This window comes from Phyllobates terribilis, unplaced genomic scaffold (assembly GCF_046119375.1).
Source record: "Phyllobates terribilis strain yellow unplaced genomic scaffold, ASM4611937v1 Scaffold_5__5_contigs__length_657084704, whole genome shotgun sequence".
NCBI classification, from domain to species: domain Eukaryota; kingdom Metazoa; phylum Chordata; class Amphibia; order Anura; family Dendrobatidae; genus Phyllobates; species Phyllobates terribilis.
This window is the reverse complement of record NW_027362765.1, coordinates 387,724,514-387,748,600: the sequence shown is the minus strand read 5'-3', so window position 1 is coordinate 387,748,600 and position 24,087 is coordinate 387,724,514. Positions and strand designations below refer to the sequence as shown.

At 40.7% G+C, this 24,087-nt stretch overlaps 1 protein-coding gene and 1 long non-coding RNA gene across 4 annotated transcripts in view; one reads left to right on the top strand and one right to left on the bottom strand.

Annotated features, from left to right (window-relative positions):
* The window catches only part of LOC141273301 (uncharacterized), a 58,451-nt gene that overhangs the window by 9,662 nt on the left and 24,702 nt on the right, over nt 1-24,087 (bottom strand). The window contains exon 2 of the long non-coding RNA XR_012322084.1: nt 4,190-4,492. This is a non-coding gene — a long non-coding RNA (uncharacterized lncRNA). The remainder of the gene's footprint in view (nt 1-4,189; nt 4,493-24,087) is intronic.
* The window catches only part of LOC141273300 (prominin-1-A-like), a 79,933-nt gene that overhangs the window by 33,356 nt on the left and 22,490 nt on the right, over nt 1-24,087 (top strand). For all 3 annotated transcript variants that reach the window (XR_012322083.1, XM_073684936.1, XM_073684935.1), the window contains exons 3-9: nt 6,389-6,441; nt 10,463-10,668; nt 11,369-11,489; nt 12,288-12,351; nt 14,753-14,842; nt 21,076-21,269; nt 23,022-23,096. Coding sequence is in view for 2 of the 3 variants with exons in the window: in XM_073684936.1 (XP_073541037.1) it covers nt 6,389-6,441; nt 10,463-10,668; nt 11,369-11,489; nt 12,288-12,351; nt 14,753-14,842; nt 21,076-21,269; nt 23,022-23,096 (803 nt within the window). In the remaining variant the exon portion in view is untranslated. The remainder of the gene's footprint in view (nt 1-6,388; nt 6,442-10,462; nt 10,669-11,368; nt 11,490-12,287; nt 12,352-14,752; nt 14,843-21,075; nt 21,270-23,021; nt 23,097-24,087) is intronic.

The following is a 24,087-nucleotide window of genomic DNA, read 5'->3' as shown; positions in this document are numbered from 1 at the left end:
TTCTTTTTAGTTCTCCTTTTTGCTCTCCTCTTCCTATTCTCCTCCTCCTCCTCCTCCTCCTCCTTCTTCTTCTTCTTCTTCTTCTTCTTCTTTCTTCTTTCTTCTTTCTTCTTTCTTCTTTCTTCTTTCTTCTTTCTTCTTTCTTCTTTCTTCTTTCTTCTTTCTTCTTTCTTCTTTCTTCTTTCTTCTTTCTTCTTTCTTCTTTCTTCTTTCTTCTTTCTTCTTTCTTTCTTCTTTCTTTCTTCTTTCTTCTTTCTTCTTTCTTCTTTCTTCTTTCTTCTTTCTTTCTTCTTTCTTCTTTCTTCTTTCTTCTTCTTCTTTCTTCTTTCTTCTTTCTTTCTTCTTTCTTCTTTCTTTCTTTCTTCTTTCTTCTTTCTTCTTCTTCTTTCTTCTTTCTTCTTTCTTCTTTCTTCTTTCTTCTTTCTTCTTTCTTCTTTCTTCTTTCTTCTTTCTTCTTTCTTCTTTCTTCTTTCTTCTTTCTTCTTTCTTCTTTCTTCTTCTTCTTTCTTCTTTCTTCTTTCTTCTTTCTTCTTTCTTCTTTCTTCTTTCTTCTTTCTTCTTTCTTCTTTCTTCTTTCTTCTTTCTTCTTTCTTCTTTCTTCTTTCTTCTTTCTTTCTTTCTTCTTTCTTCTTTCTTCTTTCTTCTTTCTTCTTTCTTCTTTCTTCTTTCTTCTTTCTTCTTTCTTCTTCCTTCTTTCTTCTTTCTTCTTTCTTCTTTCTTCTTTCTTCTTCCTTCTTCCTTCTTCCTTCTTCCTTCTTCCTCTTCCATGTCAGTAAATTTAGGGCCATCTAAGTCTCGCCGCAACTTCACCCAGATGTACCCACTTGTCAGATTTTTGCAACCCCACTGTTTTTGGTGTGGACTGGCGCAAATTTGCCCGGATTGATTCTGCTTATTCCGGACAGTCGCAATAAATGTGGTGGTCTACTTAATTGTCACCCTGTTTTCCCAGAGGAAAATGCATACAAAAAAGTTTCAACAGTTTGACAGAAGAACGAGGCTTTATAATCAGCGCTCAATAGCTAGAAATATGGCAATATATCCATGTTTGAAAACCTGAATTTCCACATATCTAGTTTTGTTTTGTTTTTTCTACATATAATGTAACACAAGGAACTAGGCAATGCTTTATTGTTCATTATATCATGATAAATCATTAACTCTTAGTGCAGCTAGTAAAGAGGTATAGAAACTGATGCCACGGTTATGCCTTCTGCTGGCCCTAAAGGGCACTAAATTATCTACCGTTTTGTGTACAGAGCTCTGTATGTGTGTAACACCCCTTTAAGCCGCCTCCATGGGAAGGGTGTTTGGTAGTTCTCACCTAAATATAGCGTAGTGCCTCCACCCTAAAGTTGCTGGGAGTAGTAGTGGGATGCAGAGAGTCTTCCTCTTCTGCCAGGGGTCGACTCAGGGAAACTCCTGTGCACACTCCGTATACACTCACAAAGAGATGAGGTTGAAAACTTTCAACAGGTTTATTGTGGAGGAAGGTAAACGGTAAATATGGTAGGGGGAATGGCAAGTAATAATGAAACAAACAGTATTCACAATTGACACATACAAAGAATGTTAAGGCTTTGCAGTTAACCTGAAAGATAGGGATGACACACTCCTAACTAACACTACTAAACTATAAATGGCTACAGCCTAAAAAAGCAACACTGTTGGGGCCCGGTTGCAGCGGATGCTGACATTCTTGAAGACTGTGTTGGTGCACAATGGTGAAGAAGCAAAATATCCTTCACAGATAGTCCTTTTAGCTTCACGTGTTTGGAACTACAAGTCCCATAATAGCTACTCTCTTCTCGATGTAGCAGGCTTGGGGTCACACAGGGATCCAGCTTAGGGCTGCAGGGGATGGATGGCAGAATCGGTCCCTTGATTAGGCCAGGTGGCGATGGACATCTCCTGGTAAGCTGACCGGCCTGTAGATGTGGTTTAGCTGCAGGATCATCTTCTCCCTTCACACATTGAGGAGCTGGACGTTTATCACGCACTCTGTGCCTGTGTCCCCTGCTCTCCAGGATCAGACTCTCACATGTCTGACATGGTGGATTCCAGGCTTCTCTCTCTCTCTGCTCTTTGCTCCAACATGTTCAGCCAATCAGTCTCTTCCTCTGCTGCACCTCCTTCCTTATGATGCAGAGAGGAGTAATGTCCACTGGGAGTTGTAGTCCAAGACAGTGCTGCATAAGATTCACCAATGTCTGCAGCTGTGAATGTCTTTGTAGTCCCAACAATTCCATTCTTTGTACACACAGATCTCACTACAGGTGTTACATGTGTCTCCATGGTGACAGACTACAAGCAAACCCTGCGTAGTCTGATCCTGCAGTCATAGACCCGTCCACTTGTCTTGCTCTTCTTCCTAACATACTACCGTAATTGTCATAAGCAAGAAAGAGAGAACAGAAGAAGTATCACTGCAGGATCAGACTGCACAGGATTTGTTGTGTAATCATGAAGACACATAGGCCTGCATAGGAGCTGTAAACACAAAACGGATGAGTATTTTTAATAAAAAAATATTTTTTTTTTAAGGGATTTGTCCAACTTCTAAATAAAATCTACGATTGGCATGGACACTTAAATAATCTGCGGTCACCCTTGTGTATCCAGTGCAGGCTTTTTTTTTTTTACCATAACTGGAAGCAATGACATCCTGCTCTTCGTTCACACAATTGCAGAGTCCAAACATGGCCCTTTTTAAACTTTGGTTTGAGACTGTTGCAATTACTATTCTAATTAACTGTGGTAAGAGAAACTAGTTTTCATCTAGCAGGTTCAAATAAAGATTTACTTTGATCAACAATGGCTTTGCAGTCAAAATCTAGAATCATAGAATCATAGAATCATAGAATGGTAGAGTTGGAAGGGACCTCCTGGGTCATCTGGTCCAACCCCCTGCTCAAAGCAGGATTCACTAGATCATCTCAGACAGATGTCTGTCCAGCCTCTGTTTGAAGACGTCCATTGAAGGGGAACTCACCACCTCTCGTGGCAGCCTGTTCCACTCATTAATCACCCTAACTGTCAAAAAGTTTTTTCTAATATCTAATCTGTGTCTCCTCCCATTTAGTTTCATCCCATTGCTTCTAGTCTTTCCTTGTGCAAATGAGAATAAAGATGATCCTTCTACAATGTGACAGCCCTTGACATATTTGTAGACAGCTATTAAGTCTCCTCTCAGTCTTCTTTTTTGCAAGCTAAACATTCCCAAATCCTGCAACCGTTCCTCATAGGACATGGTTTGCAGACCAGTCACCATTCTGGTCGCTCTTCTCTGAACTTGCTCCAGTTTGTCGATGTCTTTTTTAAAATGTGGTGCCCAAAACTGTACACAGTATTCCAGATGAGGTCTGACCAAAGAGGAGTAAAGACCGATAATGACTTCACGTGATCTAGACTGTATGCTTCTGTTAATACATCCCAGAATTGTATTTGCCTTTTTTGCTGCTGCATCACACTGTTGACTCATGTTCAGTCTATGATCTATTAGTATACCTAAGTCTTTTTCACATGTACTGTTGCTCAGCTCTATTCCTCCCATTCTGTATATGCTTTTTTCATTTTTATTGCCCAGATGTAGTACTTTGCATTTTTCCCTGTTAAAAAACATTCTGTTGGTTGCTGCCCACTGCTCCAGTTTATTTAGGTCTTTTTGAATCCTCTCTCTCTCTTCTCTAGTATTAGCTATCCCTCCTAGCTTTGTGTCATCAGCAAATTTAATCAGTTTACCCTCAATTCCTTCATCTAAATCATTGATAAAGATGTTGAACAATACAGGTCCCAGGACGGAGCCCTGTGGTACCCCACTTGAGACATTCATCCAGCTGGATGTGAAGCCATTTACAACCACCCTTTGAGTCCGATCACTAAGCCAGTTATGAATCCACCTAACAGTTGCCTGGTCCATTGCATACTTGGTCATTTTTTCAATAAGGATGATGTGAGATACTTTGTCAAATGCTTTGCTGAAGTCAAGATATACTATATCTACAGCATTTCCCTGATCCACCCAGTCAGTGATTCTGTCATAGAAGGAAATTAAGTTAGTCTGACATGACTTGTTAGTTACAAACCCATGCTGACTCTGGTTAATCACTTCATTCTTATCCATGTACTTACATACATGTTGTTTAATAATTTGTTCAAAGATCTTTCCTGGTATAGAAGTCAGACTCACCGGCCTATAGTTCCCTGGGTCCACCTTCTTCCCCTTTTTGAAGATAGGAACAACATTTGCTCTTCTCCAGTCTTCTGGGACTTCTCCTGTTCTCCAAGAATTTTCAAAGATTATGGAGAGTGGTTCTAAAATTTCTTCTACAATCTCCTTCAGTACTCTGGGGTGTAATTCATCTGGACCTGGAGACTTGAACTCATTTAAGTTAGCTAAATATTCCCTCACAATCTTTCTGTTTACTGATAACTTGGATTCCTCTATTCCTTTAAAAGGACAGTGAAGATCAGTTGATGTTACATTTTCTTTCTGAGAGAAAACAGATGCAAAATAGGAATTAAAAAGTTCGGCCTTCTCAACATCCTCTCTTACCATTTCTCCATTTTCATCCTGTAAAAATCCTATAGCATCTTTGACTTTTCTTTTACTTTTGACATACCCCCAAAATCCTTTTTTATTGCTTTTGACATCTCTTGCAAGCCTTAATTCATTGTCAGCTTTAGCTAATCTGATACGTGCCCTGCAGGATCTGCAGACTGCATTATAATCTTCTTTAGATATGCCTCCCTCTTTCCATTTAATAAACATTTCTTTCTTTCTTTTTAGCATGTGTTTAAGTTCTGTGTTCATCCATCCTGGTTTCCTTAAATGCTTCCCATTCTTCCTACTTTTCGGGATTGTTAACGATTGTGCTTTGAGAATCTCATTTTTAAAAATTTCCCATCCTTCCTGGACATTTTTGTCCTTAAGGACATCCAGCCATTGGATCCCTCCTATTCTCTTTCTGAGTCTCTTAAAATCTGCCTTTCTAAAATCTAACCTTGAAGTTTGAGTCTTCACATGTCTTCCTCCTCTAGTTATCCAAAATTCTATAATAGCATGATCGCTGCCTCCTAGGGTCCCAGCCACCTTTACCTCCTCAACCATTTCCTCCCTGTTTATAAGGATTAGATCCAAAGTAGCAGATCCCCTTGTTTTCTCCCCTACCTTTTGGAAGATAAAGTTGTCAGCAAGAGAGGTTAAGAATTTGCTTGACCTGTTAGTTTTACTTGAGAGAGATTCCCAACAAATGTCTGGATAGTTGAAATCTCCCATGACCACTACGTCATATTTTTTGGAGAACTTGGTCATTTGATACATAATATAGTACTTTGAGTGCACGAGGGTGAAAGGTTTTGACAAGGTCAAGACTGGCCCATTTTATTTTTTTTTTTGTTTCACATTCGTGATCGATCACATATTCATTTTTTTTTCTGAACTAAAATTTTAGTTTGCACCGTATTTCCGTCATAGGAGGGGCCTAATTTTTATGTTGGATTTATGTAAAGCAAAAAAAAAAGAAAGTGTCTCACTTTTTTTTTTTTTTTTGACCATAAAGGATCATTAAATTGCAATTTAAATAAACAATGTAAACACATCACCTTTCCGTAACAACAATTATTCTTGGATATATAAACATTAAAATTAAAATGTGCATATGTATATACTTTTGCTGTTTTGCATTAATTTATTTTTATTTTATTTCACACATTGTGTTCTCTTTTTTTTTTTTTTTTAAAAGTTCTAAAAAATATATTTAGATGTTGTAATGCCTCCCAAAGGTGTGTGGGTGTTTTTTTTTTTTTTTACTTATTTCCTCTGTAACTGGGGCTGGCTTATTGACCCTAGTTACAGGGCAAAGTCAGCCTCCTTGCTGCACTACAGAGCTGATCTGAGTCTACCAGAACCGATTAGCTCCTTAACCCTCCCAGCACCCAGCAATCACCAGAGGAAACAAGTGGTATTAGTGCTTTCTGATCTCACAGTGAGATCACACAGCGCTCATCTCTGTCCGCTCTATGTGGAGTCTGGCTGTGTCGGTCAGCCGCCTCTCTGCTCCTCATTACTATGCAATGACGTTTTAGAATGTCATTGCAGAGTAATATGAGGACCGCTTGCACATTTAAAGTCAATGACAGTCCAGAATTGGTGAAATACCGCTGGCATCCATTCTTGCCACCATTTGAATATCATTAGGCCTCTTGGTTGTTCGAGATGGGCGCGGGGGGGGGCATCTCTTCTGTGAAGGATCTGGCACTGCAAGGTAGGTTGGGTTATAAATGTGAGACGCAGCATAGATGTGAATGGAGACTTTCTCTAGCTCTGTGATTAAAACAATGGAATCCACTGTGATCCTATACACGGTTATGTTTATTTTGTTTGCAGATTTTCTTGGACAGGCAATTAAACAAAATTTTCATCTTGATGAGATTAAAAAGGTAAGTGCTTGTCTTTTTATTGTCACTTAATATTGATGAGTATGCACTAGTACTTTCAGGTGACTTTTCAGAACAGCACTGAGCTGTGTAGCTGGGAATCCAGCTGTGGGGGGCACACACTCTCACACACTCTCACACACTCACTATCTAGAAAGCAGGAGCACAATTTGTATCTGTTTCTTCAGGTGAACGCTCTGGGAAAGAAATGGGGTCATGAAAGAAGCTGTGAGGACAATATTTTTTTTTATATTTTTTTTTCACTTAAATACATGTATTAAACAAGGCTAAAACCTCTTTTTGCAATTTGCGTTTCCTTAATGTTGCACCATTTGGCTTTTTTCAGGTCCTTTGCTTCACCGCACATTTTAACTTTTGTGGCCATAAATCAACTCAAATGGGGTGATTGAATGATGGGGGAGTTTGTAACGCTTTTTAAAAAAAAAAAAAAAAAAAAAAAATCTAAATACCATCACTGACAAATTCTCAGTTAACTCATTCTGCAGCCAACAATAGCCAATGCGACACAGAAGCTATAGAAGGCAAATGATAAAATATATTTAATGAAACTCTATTGTAAAAATAATCTTTTAAGCCCCAAATACGTGCATTTAAGTAAAAAAGGCGTTTTCCATCTTTTGAGGAAATGGTTTTTATATAATATATATGGGATGAGAATGCTCACTCTCTTTACCTTTACCAAAAAGACCTGCCAAATTTGCCGGGAAATTCACAACTGTTGGCAACTTTGCTAAGGGAAGCACAAGCAGCAGTCCACCTGGACAAACGGAAATGTCACTTAAAGTAGCTGGCTGACTACAACTCCAGGCATGCTGAGAGATGATATATGTATCTAGTGTCAGAAAAGGTTGTAGATTTTCACATCCCATCAGTCGCTTCCTTTGCAGCAGAATTGCCAGCTGCGCCCCGGCTTCCCGCAGTCCGTACAATGCCCTGATATGTGCAGAAGAGGAAATCTACATCTTCTGCCATTGTTGGTCACAGGATGGACCTCTAACAATAGCCGTAACTTCTGTTAGCTGCAAAAGACCTAAAACGCACTGCATTCTGGGAAAAGTACATAAACTTTAGTTTTCCTCTACTAGAAGTACATTCCATAGAAATTGTTTTCATTTTTGTTTTTTCTAGTAGCATTTTTTTTTATTTTTAGAATTATGATCTTGCATCAACTTTATACTATGTTCACACAGAGTTTTTAGTATTAATTTTATTTTATTTTTTTTTTTTTTGACATATGCTCTCCAAATACTCCTCCCAATAATGTTTGGATTTCCCATATAAGTGAATAGAAAGAATTTCCACTTTCTAAATGCTCAAAAATCTCACGGTTAACAATTTTGAAGAGCCTTTTATTTATTTTTATTTTTTTGCTGCCTTTTTCATTTAAAAAAAATAAATAAATAAATAAATCTTCAGGGGGGGAAAAAAATTTATATATATTATTTTTCCCCCACTGAACATATTCTCTTTTTTTAAATAGAATCCTGTCCAAAAAAATAAAAATAAAGAAGCTCTTCAAAACAAAAAATCTTAAGCTGCTTCAGGAAGAGAAGAAAAACCCTCCAAAAACTCCCTGAAAAAAGGTTAATTTCAAAACTTTGCACCTCGCCTGATTCATTAAGAGCATGTGTCTCTTAATGAACCGGGCGCCTCACTCCATCCCGCTATGCTCCCACATCAAGACTGGCGAGAAAAACACATGTCTTGATGATTCAGGGCCTTCGTTTTTGAACTCTTCAAAAAACTGCAATACCTTATACCACCTATTGACAAGAGCGGCGCTGTTTTTCGATTTCTGTTATTTTTTTTTACAATACTCACTCACTTTACATACTGGGTAGAGTATACTTTAATTTTCCATATTTACCAAAGGTTTTTTTTTTTTCTGGGAAAAGTCCAAAATTATTTAATGACTCTTTTTTTTTTTTTTTTTGTTTTGTTTTAGTGAGCTGTAAAAACAAATTGACGGATAATAAATCCATTACATTGATGATTCATTCTCCAAAATTCACTGCTGTTGTGTGAAAACAAATCTTCTGAACTTTTATTTTTTTTTCAACTCCTGGGTTGATGACCCTTCATACTTTGGGATCACACTACCATAAATTATTTCACTTAGTTTTCTAAGTAGTGTGTATTTGCTGAGAAGCGTAAGTCAGGTGAAATATAATTTTAAATAGAATTCATACGATGCATATGTATCAATAATGATGCATTGTGAAACTCTTCTGTTAGACCGATCTCGCTGATGGAGTCTCGGTTAACTCCTTGTGCAGCCTGCCTCGACTTCAAAAATGATTTTTGGCACTCCGTACACGTATTAAAGTAAGAAAATAAATTGTCCCCAAATTAGTAAATTCCCATTTTAAAAGGCTTCTCTGTTACGGACATTGATTGCCTATCGTTAGGAAAATCCATGTATACTTGCTGGTGGGTCTTCTGATATTTGCGATCTCTGACGATCCGCTCCATGAAGGGGCCGTGTTGCCGCTGGGGACAGCGGCTCGTCTGTACATCTCACCTCATGTACATGTTCGGGAGTTAGGTCCCTCCTCCCTGACTCGTTGGGGAATATTTGGCAAGTGTCAATCCTCTCGTTTTGGACTTTTTCTTTTTTTTTTATATTATAATGTTGGGAACATTCTATCCCCTGCGCTATAAAGCAGTTGTGGCTGTTTAGTGGGGTGACCGGTTCACCTTCTTTAAAAGGACCTCAAAAAGTGAGAGCTGCAATCTGATTGGTTGCTCTGGGGAAATGCTCCTTCTTTTTTTTTTCCCCCCATTTGCAAGTCCCGAAATTATTCTTTAGGAGAGAATCATTAATTCTGGTGCAGAGTGGTAAATGATTTAGCAATGTTCCCAGAAGCCCGGATTACCGGCGCAGTAATAGGTGTGTTTTGTTTTAGGTGTCCACCCTCTTAGTAACCCTTTCTCTGACCGCTTTCCTTCTGCATGTTTTTGTCTCGGTTACTCGTAGGTGTAGACCCTTTTTTCATATTTACTTTTGGTTTTGTAAATATTTTACCCTGGATTAGGTTCAGTAAGCGTGCATCACATGTCTGGAATTGTCTGATAAGAGCGGGCGTTTTCCTCTGGCGTCTCGTTCTCTGCACTATAACATCTATTCAGTATTATATGTCCACAGCGCTGTTCTCTGCAGTCCTGATCAGTGCCATTGTCTGGAGTGGCGGGATGAACCCCCTGACCACCGCTCCAATCTTCTCCTACATGGTCCGGTGGTTTGCAGAAAAAGTGACCCTCTTTTTTTTGTTTCTATACAGGCAATCCATGGGGTCCAAGCGGCCATAATCCCTCCTAGCTAACATTGTCACCTGTTTAGTGGACGGGTGAATGCTTTTGACCAAAATACCCCAAACAGGACCTTTCAGCTTTCTGCAGCTTTCTTGGAACTCGTTTGTTCCTCTGTTACACCTCCTAGAAACAAGTTGGCAACATAGGGTTACCATTTTTTGCGGTGATGTGTCCCTACACTTTCCAGCACTATCCAATCAGTGCTCTTTAGTGGGATGCAATGGGGATAAAAGCGCCCAGTTGTCAAATTTTGTATGCTACTTTTATTTATTGACTCTCCAGTCTCTCCGGTTCTGCTGATCCAGTGGTGCCTTGTTCTTGTATCTATTATTCCCGTGGCCCCTGCAACCAATCGCTGCATTCAGTGATCACGTTCTGTTCTGGAAAATGGTGACCACTGAAGGTAGTGATCGGTTGCAGTGGTCACAATAATGGTAGACACCACTTTGTCCATGCGGGACCGTTGGAGTACACTGGATCAGCAGAGCCGGAGAGGCAGGGGGATTCTGTGAAATAGTTATTTCTAGATTGTATATAACTTTCTCTGTTCTTAAACATTTTTGTTAAAATCCCTCACCATACTCCATATGTAAAGTTTTACTGTCCTCATTAATTCCCCATGTTTGTATGGACTTTGTATAGTAAATGGATACCTGTTGGCCATGACATTAATGACGCACTTTTTATTTAGGTGCTGATGTATGAGATCGGCTACCTCGTGGCTCTGGCCATTGGCGTGGTCTTCATCGTACTTATGACGCTGGTAGGACTATTTTTCGCTTGCTGTCGCTGCTGCGGCAATTGTGGCGGAAAAATGTATCAGAAGCAGACGAAGAATATCAACTGCAGGAGGAGATTTCAGTATATCTTCCTGTTCTGCATCACTCTCGTCATCCTGTGAGTATCCACCCTTATCCCATTTGGTAGCCATGATGCATCTTGCTTAACAAATGTGACTTTCCATCATATAATACTATATGGCCCTGCAGCAAGTATATGGCCAGCTGCAACTTTCCCCAAGTGAGATCGGCAACTTGCTGAAAGTTTTTGAAGCCAGATTTGGACCTTTTTAAAAAATGAGGGTCCTCGGATGATCAACTGATCGATCGTCCAGTGTTCAGCCAGGCATTTCTCCTACAGCGGCCACTGCTGGGCAAATGTAGTATTGCATGGCAGAGATTCAGATGAATGTTCTCCAGGAACAGAGACCTCCTTTACAACCCAGATCTCCACTCTGGCTTCAAGAGGATCAACCTGGGACTTCCAGGGTCCTCAAGGGATCATCCATTTTCAATTTACAACAAGCAGTCCTGATAGCAATACTGTAACCAGCCATTCTCCTGTGTGTCCTTCACATGACCAAGACAGATTCTGATCTTAAAGTCAACATTAAGGGTTTCTATCCATTGACTGCAAGCCGAGATCTGTGGGGAGGTATATCGGGATATTGTATCACTTTTGTACTACATAATGAAATTAACTTTTTTATTTCCTGAAACTAGAAGTTTTCTTTACATTGAAACTATCATAAAACTGTTTGAGCACTGTACGGTCACAGCTGATGACGTCTTCTCCGCGTTCTCCATTTCCTCCTCAGGGCGGGCGACATTTGCGCCTTTTATAGCAACAGTAAAATAAATGACGCAGTTGGCAACAGTTTCAAGTCTCTGAACGATACGGTGGATAACCTGAAGACCTACGTGAATTCGGTGCCCCAGGTACAGTACCCAGTGCCAAGCCGGCACAACAGTGTGCCAGCCAACTAGACCGTCTGGAGAGCGTCCGCTATTGAACTCCACCATCTGCTGAGACCTTGGAGGGATTTCACGGATCCCAGAGAACAAGGCTTTTATGGCCGGTTACCAGCAGAATGGCGGAGAAGGCTGTAAAGATTTATAGGGGATGGAAATGACCTGAAACTACAGCAACAAAGCAAACAGCAGTGTGAAATAATGGAACTGGAGAACTATGGGCATAATGTAGAAGTACAAAGTGGCTATATTATCCGAGAGGGACACTAAAGGTCCCCGTACACATTAGATAAGAGTGTTCTCGGGTGGGGGATGTTATTAAATTCTTAAATGCTTTTAATTAGCAAATCTCATTAATTTTGTTTAGGGAGGAATGGCGGTCTATCTCAACTGTCCTCACTCGGGTGTTTCCAAACACCATAATGGTGCCCATGCCCATACATAAGTCTCACAGTGGTCCAGTAAGCTGAGGTCCTTACATTGTAGCGGTGGTTTACCTATCTATGTCTGTCACTCGAAGCAAGTCAGACAAGTAGACGGTCAGTGACGACCTAGTCTGCCAATATCTACATACCCTTACACACCCTATAATGGGACATTTTAGCCTCACCCACAATATCTGAAAAAATCTCTTAGAAACACCCACTTTGGGGACGTGTGTTGGTCTTTTTTTTTTTTTTTAAAACAATTGCAGCTTGTTTTGTGGCACAATCTTGCACACAAGAGAGAAAAAATTCCTGGATAATTATTTTTTTGTCTTTTCAGGATGTTGACTTGATTATCAATTCAAGCAAAATTCCCATTAACAAGGCCAACAGCAGCGCCATTGGTGAGTCCACCTGTGCCACCAGTCAGATCACTGCTTCTTCTTAACCAAAATGCAGGTGTTATGCCTGTGTAGCAATTCACTCAGGAAAATAAATTGTACACTAAAAGACTGCGACCGACCCTGCCGGTTCCTGTACAGAATAGATTTCCTGACTCCGCAGTCCCTAATGGTGCCTGCGGGTGCAGAGATGGCCCTTACCATAGACTAGGAGATGGCAGCTCAGACCTAAACAGCTGTGGGTTTGCTTTACGTTCCTCCTAAAGAACCGGAGGGCAGAGCAGAGGGTGAATTGCCTACAAGAGGAGAAGTGTGCTGAACAAAGGAAAGATCCCAGAGTGAGTAAAGTAAATAACAAAATTCCATAAAAAAGAATAAAGCAATTACTGTTAGCAAATATAATATAATGCCTACTTCCTAATGATAAACAGAAAAGTTAAAACCCTGGAATCTCACAGACTGGCTCCAAACATCAATAGAATGTCACAACATCCAAATGAATCTATCAACAGCAGGAAACACCAGCAGAGGTACAGAATATAAAGATGCACCCAAAAGGTGATGGGCAGAGGAATAAACACCTGTGTTAAACTAGACTGACTGAAGCCAGAATAGCAGAATCCACAAACCAAGAGAAAAGGGGTCTCCCCTGTGGCGCTGCAGAAAGAAGCCGACCACAGAACACAAACTTAAGGGATCAAATCCAGGAGCTGGACAGCAGGCCCCCTTAACGGGAATTTCAGCTTAGAAATCTTGTACAATAAATTAGCAGGGCACTAAAGCAAGAGGAGCGGATATATAGTAAATGGGAGAAATATCAAATACTATGTATTGTCTTCATTTTAAATCTGGCTCTTTCCATGCTTGGGAGTCCAGTGGGTGGTATAATCAGTGATTGCCAACCATCCATGTACCAATCTGCATAATCAATGAATAGGACCGTCCACTGGACTCCTAAGTCTAAAATCCATAAGATACACATTCTGCTTAGTATTTTCCTACAAAACCATATATCTGCTCTATAACGTGGCAGGTTCCTTGTTAACTGGAGTCTGTTGGGCAACTTGACTGCTCAAACCAAGCACAGGCGCTCGGTGCATTGCTGGCATGGTCGAGCAGTTCAATCCACCTTCCTACCTACTTGTTTTCCATCGATCTCTGCCGACCTGGATCGAAAATAAGTAAGTGGGAAGATTCCATGAACTGCTCGACGACGCCAGGGGTTCACAGAGCGCCTGTGCTTGGTTTGAACAGTCGTTTTATACTGACCAGATTCCATTTAAAGATTGTTTTCAGAATTAAAACTGCATCATCCTTGGGAATTGTAATTAAGAAAATATGTTGTACCAGAGGTTGAAATCTCCATAGTCTCATCCTCCACTGCAGCGAGCAGATCTTACTTCCATTGCTGCTTCTTGAAAATATTGAAGTTTTACTAAATTTAGGGAAGAGAGATTAATTTTTAGGTAAAAACACAATCGCATACAAGTCCTTGAGGTTTTCTCCTTGTGTCTACATAGCCAAATCTTGTTTTCCCACCCCAAAAAATTGCAAAAGTGAGTGACAACCAGTATGGCCGCCAACATTCCCCTTGAAGGCTATCAATTAGAGATGAGTGGACCCGTGGATGTTCAGATTTGTCGTGTTCGACCGAGCTTTAGTACAGAGTTCGTGTACCAGAACTCTACCCGAACCACATATAAGTCAATGGGGACCCAAACTTTAGTGCTGTAAAATGGTCGTAGCAAGGTGTCTTTCGCTCTAGCCTGTTCGGAGTTCGGCACTGGACAATAGGTCTCCAGTACGAACCCTGAACTTTATGGTTCAGGTTCGCTCATCTTTTATTAGTCCTTTTCCAAACTTTTAAATAACACGTCGACTGTATAATAATTTCCAGCTGCTTGTAAAGCGCCAAGATATCTTACAGTTCTGTACAGATATTTTCAGCATTTCTGTGCCTGCCCAATGTCACTTCCTGACCTCAGAACCCATGAAACAAATTTAACTTTCTAATAAGTTTTTGCAATATGGAAGGAACTTGGAGAACCAGCAGGTAATCCACAAACATGGGGGGAGGGGGTCGGGGAGAGTACAAACGCCACACCGATGATGTCTCAAAGGATCCCAGGGGTGCAAGGCGACAGTCTTAAACTACTGAGCCACCATAATCCCCCCGTTACAAAACCCAAAACCATGCACCCCTCCCCATGTAGACATGACATGGGCCGTGTTACTACATATCTAGATATTTAATGTTCTAGCAAAGTTGCTTTCTCTATATACAATGATAATGAAGAATACTTCGATGTACTGATGAGCGAGAACTAGAAAGTCCTGCTCCAGATAAGAAAGTGACGTGTCTGGCTACAAGTTATGAGTTGACTTTTTTTATTGTGTCGTTTAGGGATTGGAGCTGTTCTTGGAGGGGCGATTAAAAGTAGCATTGAGATACGTGCAAATGACACGCTGAATACGGTTCAATCAACGGTGAATGGTAAGAATTCAGTTGAGTACATAACACATGCAAAATGTTATAAATACGGAGACTTTCTATTAGAATGACAGTTTATATAGTTTTTGTCCGCAGGCTCATTCCAAACTTCACTGCAGCTTATCTCCCAAAGGATCTGGCATGTCGAAATCCTACATGTCCAATGCTTTCCTCCCCCTCCGCACAACAAAAATCCAACAAGTTTGATCCTTCTTTCTACTTACATGTTGACATCCAACAAGCTTGGTCATTTTTCTCCTGACATATATAAAATTTCAACATTCAATCCTTTTTTCTTATCTTCTCATAAATTATACTCAAGCATGACCAATCCTTCTCCCCAGCATGCCCAATCCTCCTTTTCCCTGACGTGCTAGACTCCACCATGCCGGATTCTTCTTCTTCTTCTTTCTTCTTCTTCCTTCTTCTTCCTTCTTTCTTGTTTCTTTCTTGTTTCTTTCTTGTTTCTTCCTTTGTTTATTCCTTTGTTTATTCCTTTGTTTATTCCTTTGTTTATTCCTTTGTTTCTTCCTTTTGTTTCTTCCTTTTGTTTCTTCCTTTTGTTTCTTCTTTCTCCTGAATAAGCCGTTGGGGAAGGATTGAGACCTCTTCACATTTTGGCCTCTTAGAAAATCGTCAGTTGACTCGCCCATTCATGTCTGAGTGCACGAAAACAACAAACAAAAACTGATTTCTTACGGATCAATGGTAAAACATCCTATTTTTCCAAATATTTTGCAATTCTTTAATTGGTCTTGTAAATGCTAATAATTCATTTTTTTTTTTTTTTTTTCTGGATGAAACTAATGATTTATTTTTAATATATGCTCATGTGAACCCAGTCCGGTGACTCATTCAGTCGTCCATGCAAATCAATCCGATCAGACTACAATGCACAGCCTTGCCGCGAGACTCCCGACCGGAGCATGGCGACTTCATGTATTTCTATGAGGATGGGGAGACCTGCGGTCAGTCTGTACATTGCGGTCCGAGATCCTCAGATGTCTGTATGAACCCTTAAAGTAATTAGTAAGCTCCGAAAGACTTCATAAAGGTGATATGTGAATCCAAAATCCTGCTTTTGGCCCCGAACTTAACTGAGACCCAGGCGCCATAAAGTTATCCATTAATATTATGTGACATCGGATTTATTTTTTTGCTTTTCTTCCTTACTGCTCTTGGGAGGGTCATTTGCCGGCCGAGCTTTTAATAAAGCAATAATCGTCACCAATTAACTATATAACCGTGGATGAATCCCAGCTTTCTATGGTTGGCTTGTAACCTGTCGGGAGGTTGTAGGATCAGGGAACAAACTTGAATCATGAACGTTTTTCTTGTCTTGGAAAAACCCTTTGTTCTATTTATGACACGTCAATCAGATGGTTGAGTAAGGTCGGTGTGAATGGCCGTCATACATCATATAGCTATAGCCAGGATGTGTTCAACCCATGAACACTGTGTATTCTTAGCACTTAATTGGTGGTACCATAGAGCTATAAAAAAATTAAAATACCGCACTAAGGTTGGATGCAAAACTTGGCACCACGTTCCAGGTAGAAGTAGTGATGTGGTTTTTACAGAATTAGATTGCTTCTATTTCTAGGTGCGGTTAGATTAATGTTTTCCTGCTTCTGCAATCAAAATATCCAGTTTTGCTTTACAAATTTGATGGTGCTCCATCCAGGGCCGGTTTTAGACAAAGTGGGGCCCTGGGCAAAAGTTGAAAGTAGGGCCCCAAATGCTCACATATTGCAGCATCACCCTTAAACATTTAGCTTGCATTTACATGTGCTGAGTTCAGACCGTTTAATAAGCGCCATCGACAATACTGAAGTCGTCCGGTCGCTTGTTTCCTGGCTTCTTTACACCGGCGGAGGAAGAACGATCACTAATAGATCAATCTGTCTCCATGCAGGATCATGTTATCAGCAGCAGATCTGCCGTTTACACCGGACGATGTGCTGCCGAGAACAATGAATTGTTTATGCCGGAACAAAAATCAATCACCTGATGAATTGGCAGCATTTTGCTCATTTGTTGGGCAATTACTGACTTGTTTACACCTATGAACTCTCTTCTGGGCTGTCGTCATTTATAAATGTATATTCTATACGCACGCGCATCCGCACAGATACGTGTATAAAAAAAGAAGGCAAAAAAGTGGTTCTGTGTGTTTTGAAGTGTGGAGCTGATCGCCTAACAGCAGAGACAGTGTGCTCATCCAAGATTAGTCCATGTAATATGAAAAAAAAGAAAAGGTGGCCCTCACCGGTCCAGTTAAAAAATTCCAAGTTTTATTCAAGTATCACATTAAAAAAATTATGGCAGGGGGGAGAGTGGCAAAGCTTGGAATTTTTTAATAGGACCTGTGACTGCCACCTTTTTCTTCTTTTTCATAAGACACATGTATACACAGAGCACATACATATATGTATACAGACACACACACAGTAGAGGATTTGCCAATCTCTTCAGTTCTTCTAGCCTGCATGGTATAGCACCTGTAGTGACTTCACTGTCACTTGACCATGATGTTGCCAATAGTCCTATAAAGCGCTGTGGAATATGATGGTGAAATATAAGTAAGCATAATAAATAAATAGTTCCTGAAGCACTCTCCCCATCGAAAACTACACTGATAATGGAAAACTGCTATTATTAATGCAGTTTCTGCTGTAAACACTGGGGGTCCCTAACAGGGTGGTGGTCCTGGGCTAAGGCTCCCTCCCTTACCTTAGTGCACCTTACCTGTTCTGGATGATTAAATTATGGAATATGTTTCTCTTTTTTTTTTTTTTTTTTTAATTCAGAGTGTCTGCTTCTTGATTAGCCTCTGATGAATAGTATTTGTCTGCTGAAAATTAATCCTTTGAGCAAACGCTCGTATCAAAAAATCTTGCATCATGGTGCAGATAGTTACAGTAACGTGTAGCTGAGATTACGGAAACGATTCTGTTGGCTGATTATTTGCACAATAGATTGATTTCAGTTGCAATCGGGCTGAACCAGTCAGGTAATAACTTCCTGTTACCCTCCTTAACTAAATAACACCAGCTTAGTTTATGTATTGTATCTATATACTGAATTCTGCAAATATCCAAGGACAAAGTAATTCATAAGAATTGTACGAGTGGTCATAATCTGTGTGGTAGAAAGGTAATTCAGTCATTGTTATTGGAAGGATTCTTTACAGTAAAAGTGGTTAAAATGGGAAATGTCCAATCCATAAAAATCCAGCCTCCACCAATGGCGGGTATCATCATGGGGAAATAGGGTTTGGGTATTTGGGCACGATACATGTTTTCTTGACCCATGATATAGGCTGGTATTATAGAGATCTGGCATCAGATACCCCTCTTCCCTTTAAAAAAAAAAACCAAAAAAAAAAACATGCAAGGCATGGATATTTATGGTGTAATATGTCGTGTATTTCCAGATTATTCCATTTCAACAACTATTTAAAAAGTTGTAAGTCTTTACAGTAAACCTAACCTTAGAGAATGGTTGGCCGACAGCTAATCTTCTCAAGACTACCATGCACATGTACATTCAGCTGAGCATGCTTATATTTTCAATAGGTGGAGAGAAAGAAGCTGCTTTAAAAAATAAAAAAAATTGGACATATTGATAAAGGGATTGTGCATGTTTGATATCAATATGTCCCATCTTTTATTAAAAAATAAATATATAATATATATATTATATTTTAAAAAAGATTAAGCATATTTGATATCAAACATGTACAATCCTTTTTTTTTTTTTTTTTTTTTTTTGTATCCCCTCCCCGTTTCCCAACATCTGCCAAAAAAAAGAAAGAGCTGGAATATTCAAATACAAAATTGGTGGAATATGGGCAGCATTCATCTAATGTGTACGAGCTCTCTAACCCCATGGCAGTTCCTAAATTAATAATGCAATGTAAGGGAAATGGGTCAACGGAGCTCCTGGTTTGGAAAACCTCTGCTAGAGCCCATGGTGGAAGAAAATGAATGGAGCTACATAGGTTGATTCTGGTTGTACGTCTGTTATATGAATGGGTTAAGTAAAAGTTTGTGTTATCAGGAAGTCAGATTGGGAAAATTATTTGCAGTCATGTGTAGAGAGGCGTTCTCCCTCCTGGAACATAGACCGAAAACAGAGTTATGTCTCAGGCTTGGTAGAGCCGGTCAGACTGGAGAAATCGCCGTCTTTATACAACAGGAAACTTGCTTGTTTGATCAAGATAAACCCCAGTAGAACAAGGAAGATCGGGTATATGTCCCTCCGATGAAGTGCAGATCGCTACATCATGAACCTGTTTTCATTTGTTGTACGATACCTTCTGGTTTTGGCAATAACCCTTAAAGTGTGTCCCTTATCCAGTGGCGGACCACCAGTAACATTGATTCTTGGGGTCCACTGTTTAGGTACATGCAAAAATAACCTGAGCCTTGTACACAAATGTACTTTTGCTTCTATGTAATATTAATTTGGCTAGCTTGTTATATAAATGATTAATTATACCTTTTTCTGCAAATTGTGAATCAAGAATAAAAGCACTGTTCATCAGCACTCCTTGAGAGCGGCCTACCAGAGGATTCTCCGGTTCCCCCGTGGGCCAGTCCAAGCTTGCAACTGTCAATACAATAGGAGATATCTTGCTGATCGTTGGGGGTCTGACTGATGGCACCCCCAACGATACCCAGATCGAGGACCTGGACTATTCAGACACCCCATAAATGCCTTCACTGTCAATGGGACTCCCAATAATGGCTGAGTACAGCACTTGACTTTCTCCGACAGTCCAATAGACAAGTAGAGCATGTGCACCTCTGCTCCATTCAGGACAAGGGCTGCAGATCCTCGTTCTCAGGGTTACAGAGCCTTGATCTTAGGCTACATGGAGGTCCCGGCTGTCAACATGCTGCGCTCAGTTATCCCTTATCCAGAGAATAGGTGATCTCTTCTGATTTTGGGAATAACCCTTCAATTTAATTAGACAGAAATTGGCACAGACTACAGAGGGCCCCCACGCCCAAGTTTCCAACCAGTGCTGTATATTTAGAATGTGGGGCTTCCATAGGAAAGAAAAAAAAAATATGGTTCTTGTGAGGTTCTGCTTGGTGTCACCACAGAGTACAGGTAGTCCTGGTGCCCGGACACCATTTTATGACTTTACATTTGCTGCTCACTTATTTGCTGACCTGGTGGAACTTGTATGGTCCAAACTTCTTTACAGGTTCTCCCAAACTATTAAAAAGGTGACTAGATCCACTTAGTCAGCTCTTCTCTAAAGGGGACGCATGAGTTTCCTTCTCGGGATGTATGACCTTGTCTCCAGCTCCTAGGTATGGAGAACTTCCCTTATGGCTCTCAAAAAAGAATCTGTATTTTTTTTCCCCTTGTACTTTTGGAGCTCGGTGAAACTTTTTTTTTTTTCTTTTGCTTTTACCACTTTTCCTGTTTTTTCTTCTGCCTTTTTCTCATCTTCTGAATTATTTTTAATTATAGAATGAGTTTTATTTTCGTTGTTCAAGGCATCTGGTAACCACCTGGTGTACTGAATCTTGGTGTCCGGGTTCTTGCAGAATGAGCGTCTCATTCACAACCCTAGAGGTTGCTGTGCTTTTTTTTTGTTGCCCCTGAATAAGAATTACAATAAGTGATCACAACCGCAGTGACTTCATGAATGAATTTCAATCATCACAAAAATCCTCCTGGGCCTGGTTTCCCATAATGAAATAAGGAGATTTGCTCGTTATTGTATCACACGCCAATGCTAAATCCAACTATGTAAAGACTTTCAGGACTTCTCAGAAGAGGAAATGACCCTTCTATTGTGGAGAGCTCTGAATCGTTCAAAATATCAGTAAGGGGCAAACTTCATTTTATGACCTGTTGTAAAGTATTCTCCCAGTAGTCCCCCACCCACTCCACCACAAAATCTTGCAGTAATGATGCTCGGCTGTTTGTGGTGTGGAGCTCCACACTTTCTCTATTGCTTTTAGTGTCTTGAAAGGTGACATTGCACCAATAGAACATACATAAAGAATTGACGTAATCCTTTTATGTTGGCTTTTTATACCAGCATAGGAATAAATATTGGATTTGGCTAAGGAAAAGTTGGATGAACATAAGACGCTACATAAAATTTGATAAAAACAAAAACTGCTTTGAATTTAATCGGAGCACTGTGCGGTATTTTATGTACTTTTATGTATAAAGAGCTTCTTTTCACTTTTTTTTTTTCCCCATAGATCTAAATTCCACTGCAATAGCCTTGAGACATGTGAATGATTCCTTCAACGCTTTACTAGACACCCAAAATCAGCTCAACCACAATCTCACCACGATTAGAGATGAAATTAACCAGACGCTCGCCAACTGCGGAAGCCCCTGTACTCCTGCTCCTTCAGTCAGCGACCTGAATATGGATGCCAACTTCCAGAGTGTAAGTTAAGTTACACTTAACCCCCCACACCCCTCCATAAAGTAAGACCTGACTGGCGATCAATACTGGACTTGTCTTATTCCATCATAGCTGTTAATAAGCAAAAAGTTACGAATTTGTTTAAAAATAAAGAAGTTATAAAAAGTTGCAAAAAGCTGCAAGAGGTGTTGTGACACTTGACACGAGTCTTCTATACTTCTTATACATTGTACCATCTTCTCTTTTTATAAAGTGATTCAATGTTAACCATTTCTGTAAGGCAGGGGTGGGCAATTAATTTTCCAGAGGGGCCACATGAGAGACCGTGACTGTTGTGGAGGGCCAAACCAATAGGCTGAAATTAACTCTGCTCAATATTAAAATTGTCAAATTAATTATAATTACAATTAATATTGAGCAGAATTAAGTATGCAGACATCCCCCTACATACTGTTAGGACACACACACACACACACACACACCTCCCTATATACCATAAGAGACCCCACCCCATGTCCAGCAACAGACCCCCATAGCCATTAAAAAAAACCCCACATACTCACATCGCTCCCATTGTCCCAGCGCAGTGCCTCGCTCTGCTCCCGTCTGCGGTGCGCAGTGCCTCGCTCTGCTCCCGTCTGCGGTGCGCAGTGCCTCGCTCTGCTCCCGTCTGCGGTGCGCAGTGCCTCGCTCTGCTCCCGTCTGCGGTGCGCAGTGCCTCGCTCTGCTCCCGTCTGCGGTGCGCAGTGCCTCGCTCTGCTCCCGTCTGCGGTGCGCAGTGCCTCGCTCTGCTCCCGTCTGCGGTGCGCAGTGCCTCGCTCTGCTCCCGTCTGCGGTGCGCAGTGCCTCGCTCTGCTGAGCTGACGCGATGACATAATGTCTGAATTACATGAAGACGCCAGAGCAGCTTTGAAGCGTGGACTTTATAAATCTAACTCGATAGCATATATAATTTTTTTTTTTTTTTATATACGTTATAATAATATCCGTTCAATTTGCAGAGGATCCACTTTGTTTTCCATCTGGATTTCCCCCAACCAGTAGTTCTCATGGCTTAGTATTTTCTATGGACATTGTTACTCTTCTAATAAAATGTTGTGACTCCTTAATTTTTCCCTGTAACTGTGCAGAGCAGCGTCATGCTGCACCATTCTAACCTTTTTGTTGATCCGCAGGGGTCCGACCACAACCGATCACAATGCTATAGTATTTCCTAGTGATATGCCAGAATATTATAGGAGCGAACTCAAATAATTTGTTAAATGGATTTTTTTTTTTTTTTGATGATGGCTGATTACCGATGGTTAGAAATGCCAGCGCCGCAGTGATCGGCCGGATATGTCTTCTTCATTCATATACCCCAAGGGGTAACGTCTCTTCTTGTGGAGAGTGACATTGTATGGAGACATCACCCCAGAGGCCATTCTTACAGCCAAATCAGATCTCTTGCTTTGCACTGATGTGGGGCAAACACCCCGAAACATGTGTCTGCAAATTCAGTCTCTGGTTCTGGCTTTTATCCCAAAGTCATATAGCAAGGCTCGTTAAAGGGTCGATAATGACTTTTAGGATTGCTACTTCCAATAGGTGGCGCTATAGAGTTCAAGTCTTCTTCCGTTCTGAAGAGACAATTTGCGATTATATACCGCATCCACCTCCATTACTATTGACTTGAGCAGATTTTCAGCCTCTGCATACCGCCTTTACCTCCTAATCTTTAGGTTAGGGCTCCCCCTATTGACTTCTAACTCTTTTACAACTGTATATTTGCAGATACCAAGTTTTACAAACCAGCTGAATGACATTGATGACTTTTTGAACTCTGGAGTTGAAGATACGATCCAGAAGGTAAAACTTTATGTTGCCACTTTGACAATTTAAAATGTTGATTATTATTAGTAATTTAATTTTTTTTCCAGTTTTACTATATAATTGTATACTCTGATCAGACCTGAATCTGGTTGTAAGACCACTTCCTGCAGCTGGAGCCTCTCCCCACTGCTCTGTCCAAACTTAAAAAGATTATAGAAAGATTAACCCTGTGTTCTGTGCAAGTTTTTCAGGAGGCTGTTAGTTTAAGGAAAATGAAAAATTGTCCACAGACTGCAGGATTTTCCTTTTTGTCTACGTTTATCATTAGTGATGAGCGAGCACTAAAATGCTCGGGTACTCATTGCTCGGTTCGAGCACATTGGAATACTTGGGTGCTCGGGCCGAGTAACGAGCCCAATGTAAGTCTATGGGAAACTCGAGCATTTTTCAGGCGGCTCCCCCCGGCGGTCTGCAGAGGGCCTAAAAATTGCCCAAATCGATGGGAACAGTGCTCAAATGACATGGAAACGGCATGGGGAAGACCCCCTAGAAGCATTTCTGATTCCCAGGTCACTGCGGTCAACAACGTTGTCAGAGGTATTACGCCACTTTTATGGACTCACAATAAAACATACAAAAACTAAACCAAAATGGATTTTCCTGGGAAATATGTTAAGGAACATCCTTTCCAGGGTAATGACTTGTATATAAGGCAAAATATACAAAAAGGAAAAATGCTCCTCCACAACTTGGGCTATGTTCATGTGGCGCCCCTGTGGGTTCAGTTGCCACAGAGGTACTGCATCTCACCCAGAGGTGTGGTATCCCACTCTCAGGTAAGGAAGGAGTACTGCCCGGGACCCTAACACCTGCATCCAACACTACACCATTCCAGACCAGCAGGAGGGGCAAGATGCACGAATCCACTGCTGAGTCCTGTCCCTGGTTGGAAAGGGGGGGGAGATTAAGGGGGGGGGGGGGGGGGAGACGGGACACCATGGTGTGGGTGGAGGAAGTAGATCAGGGG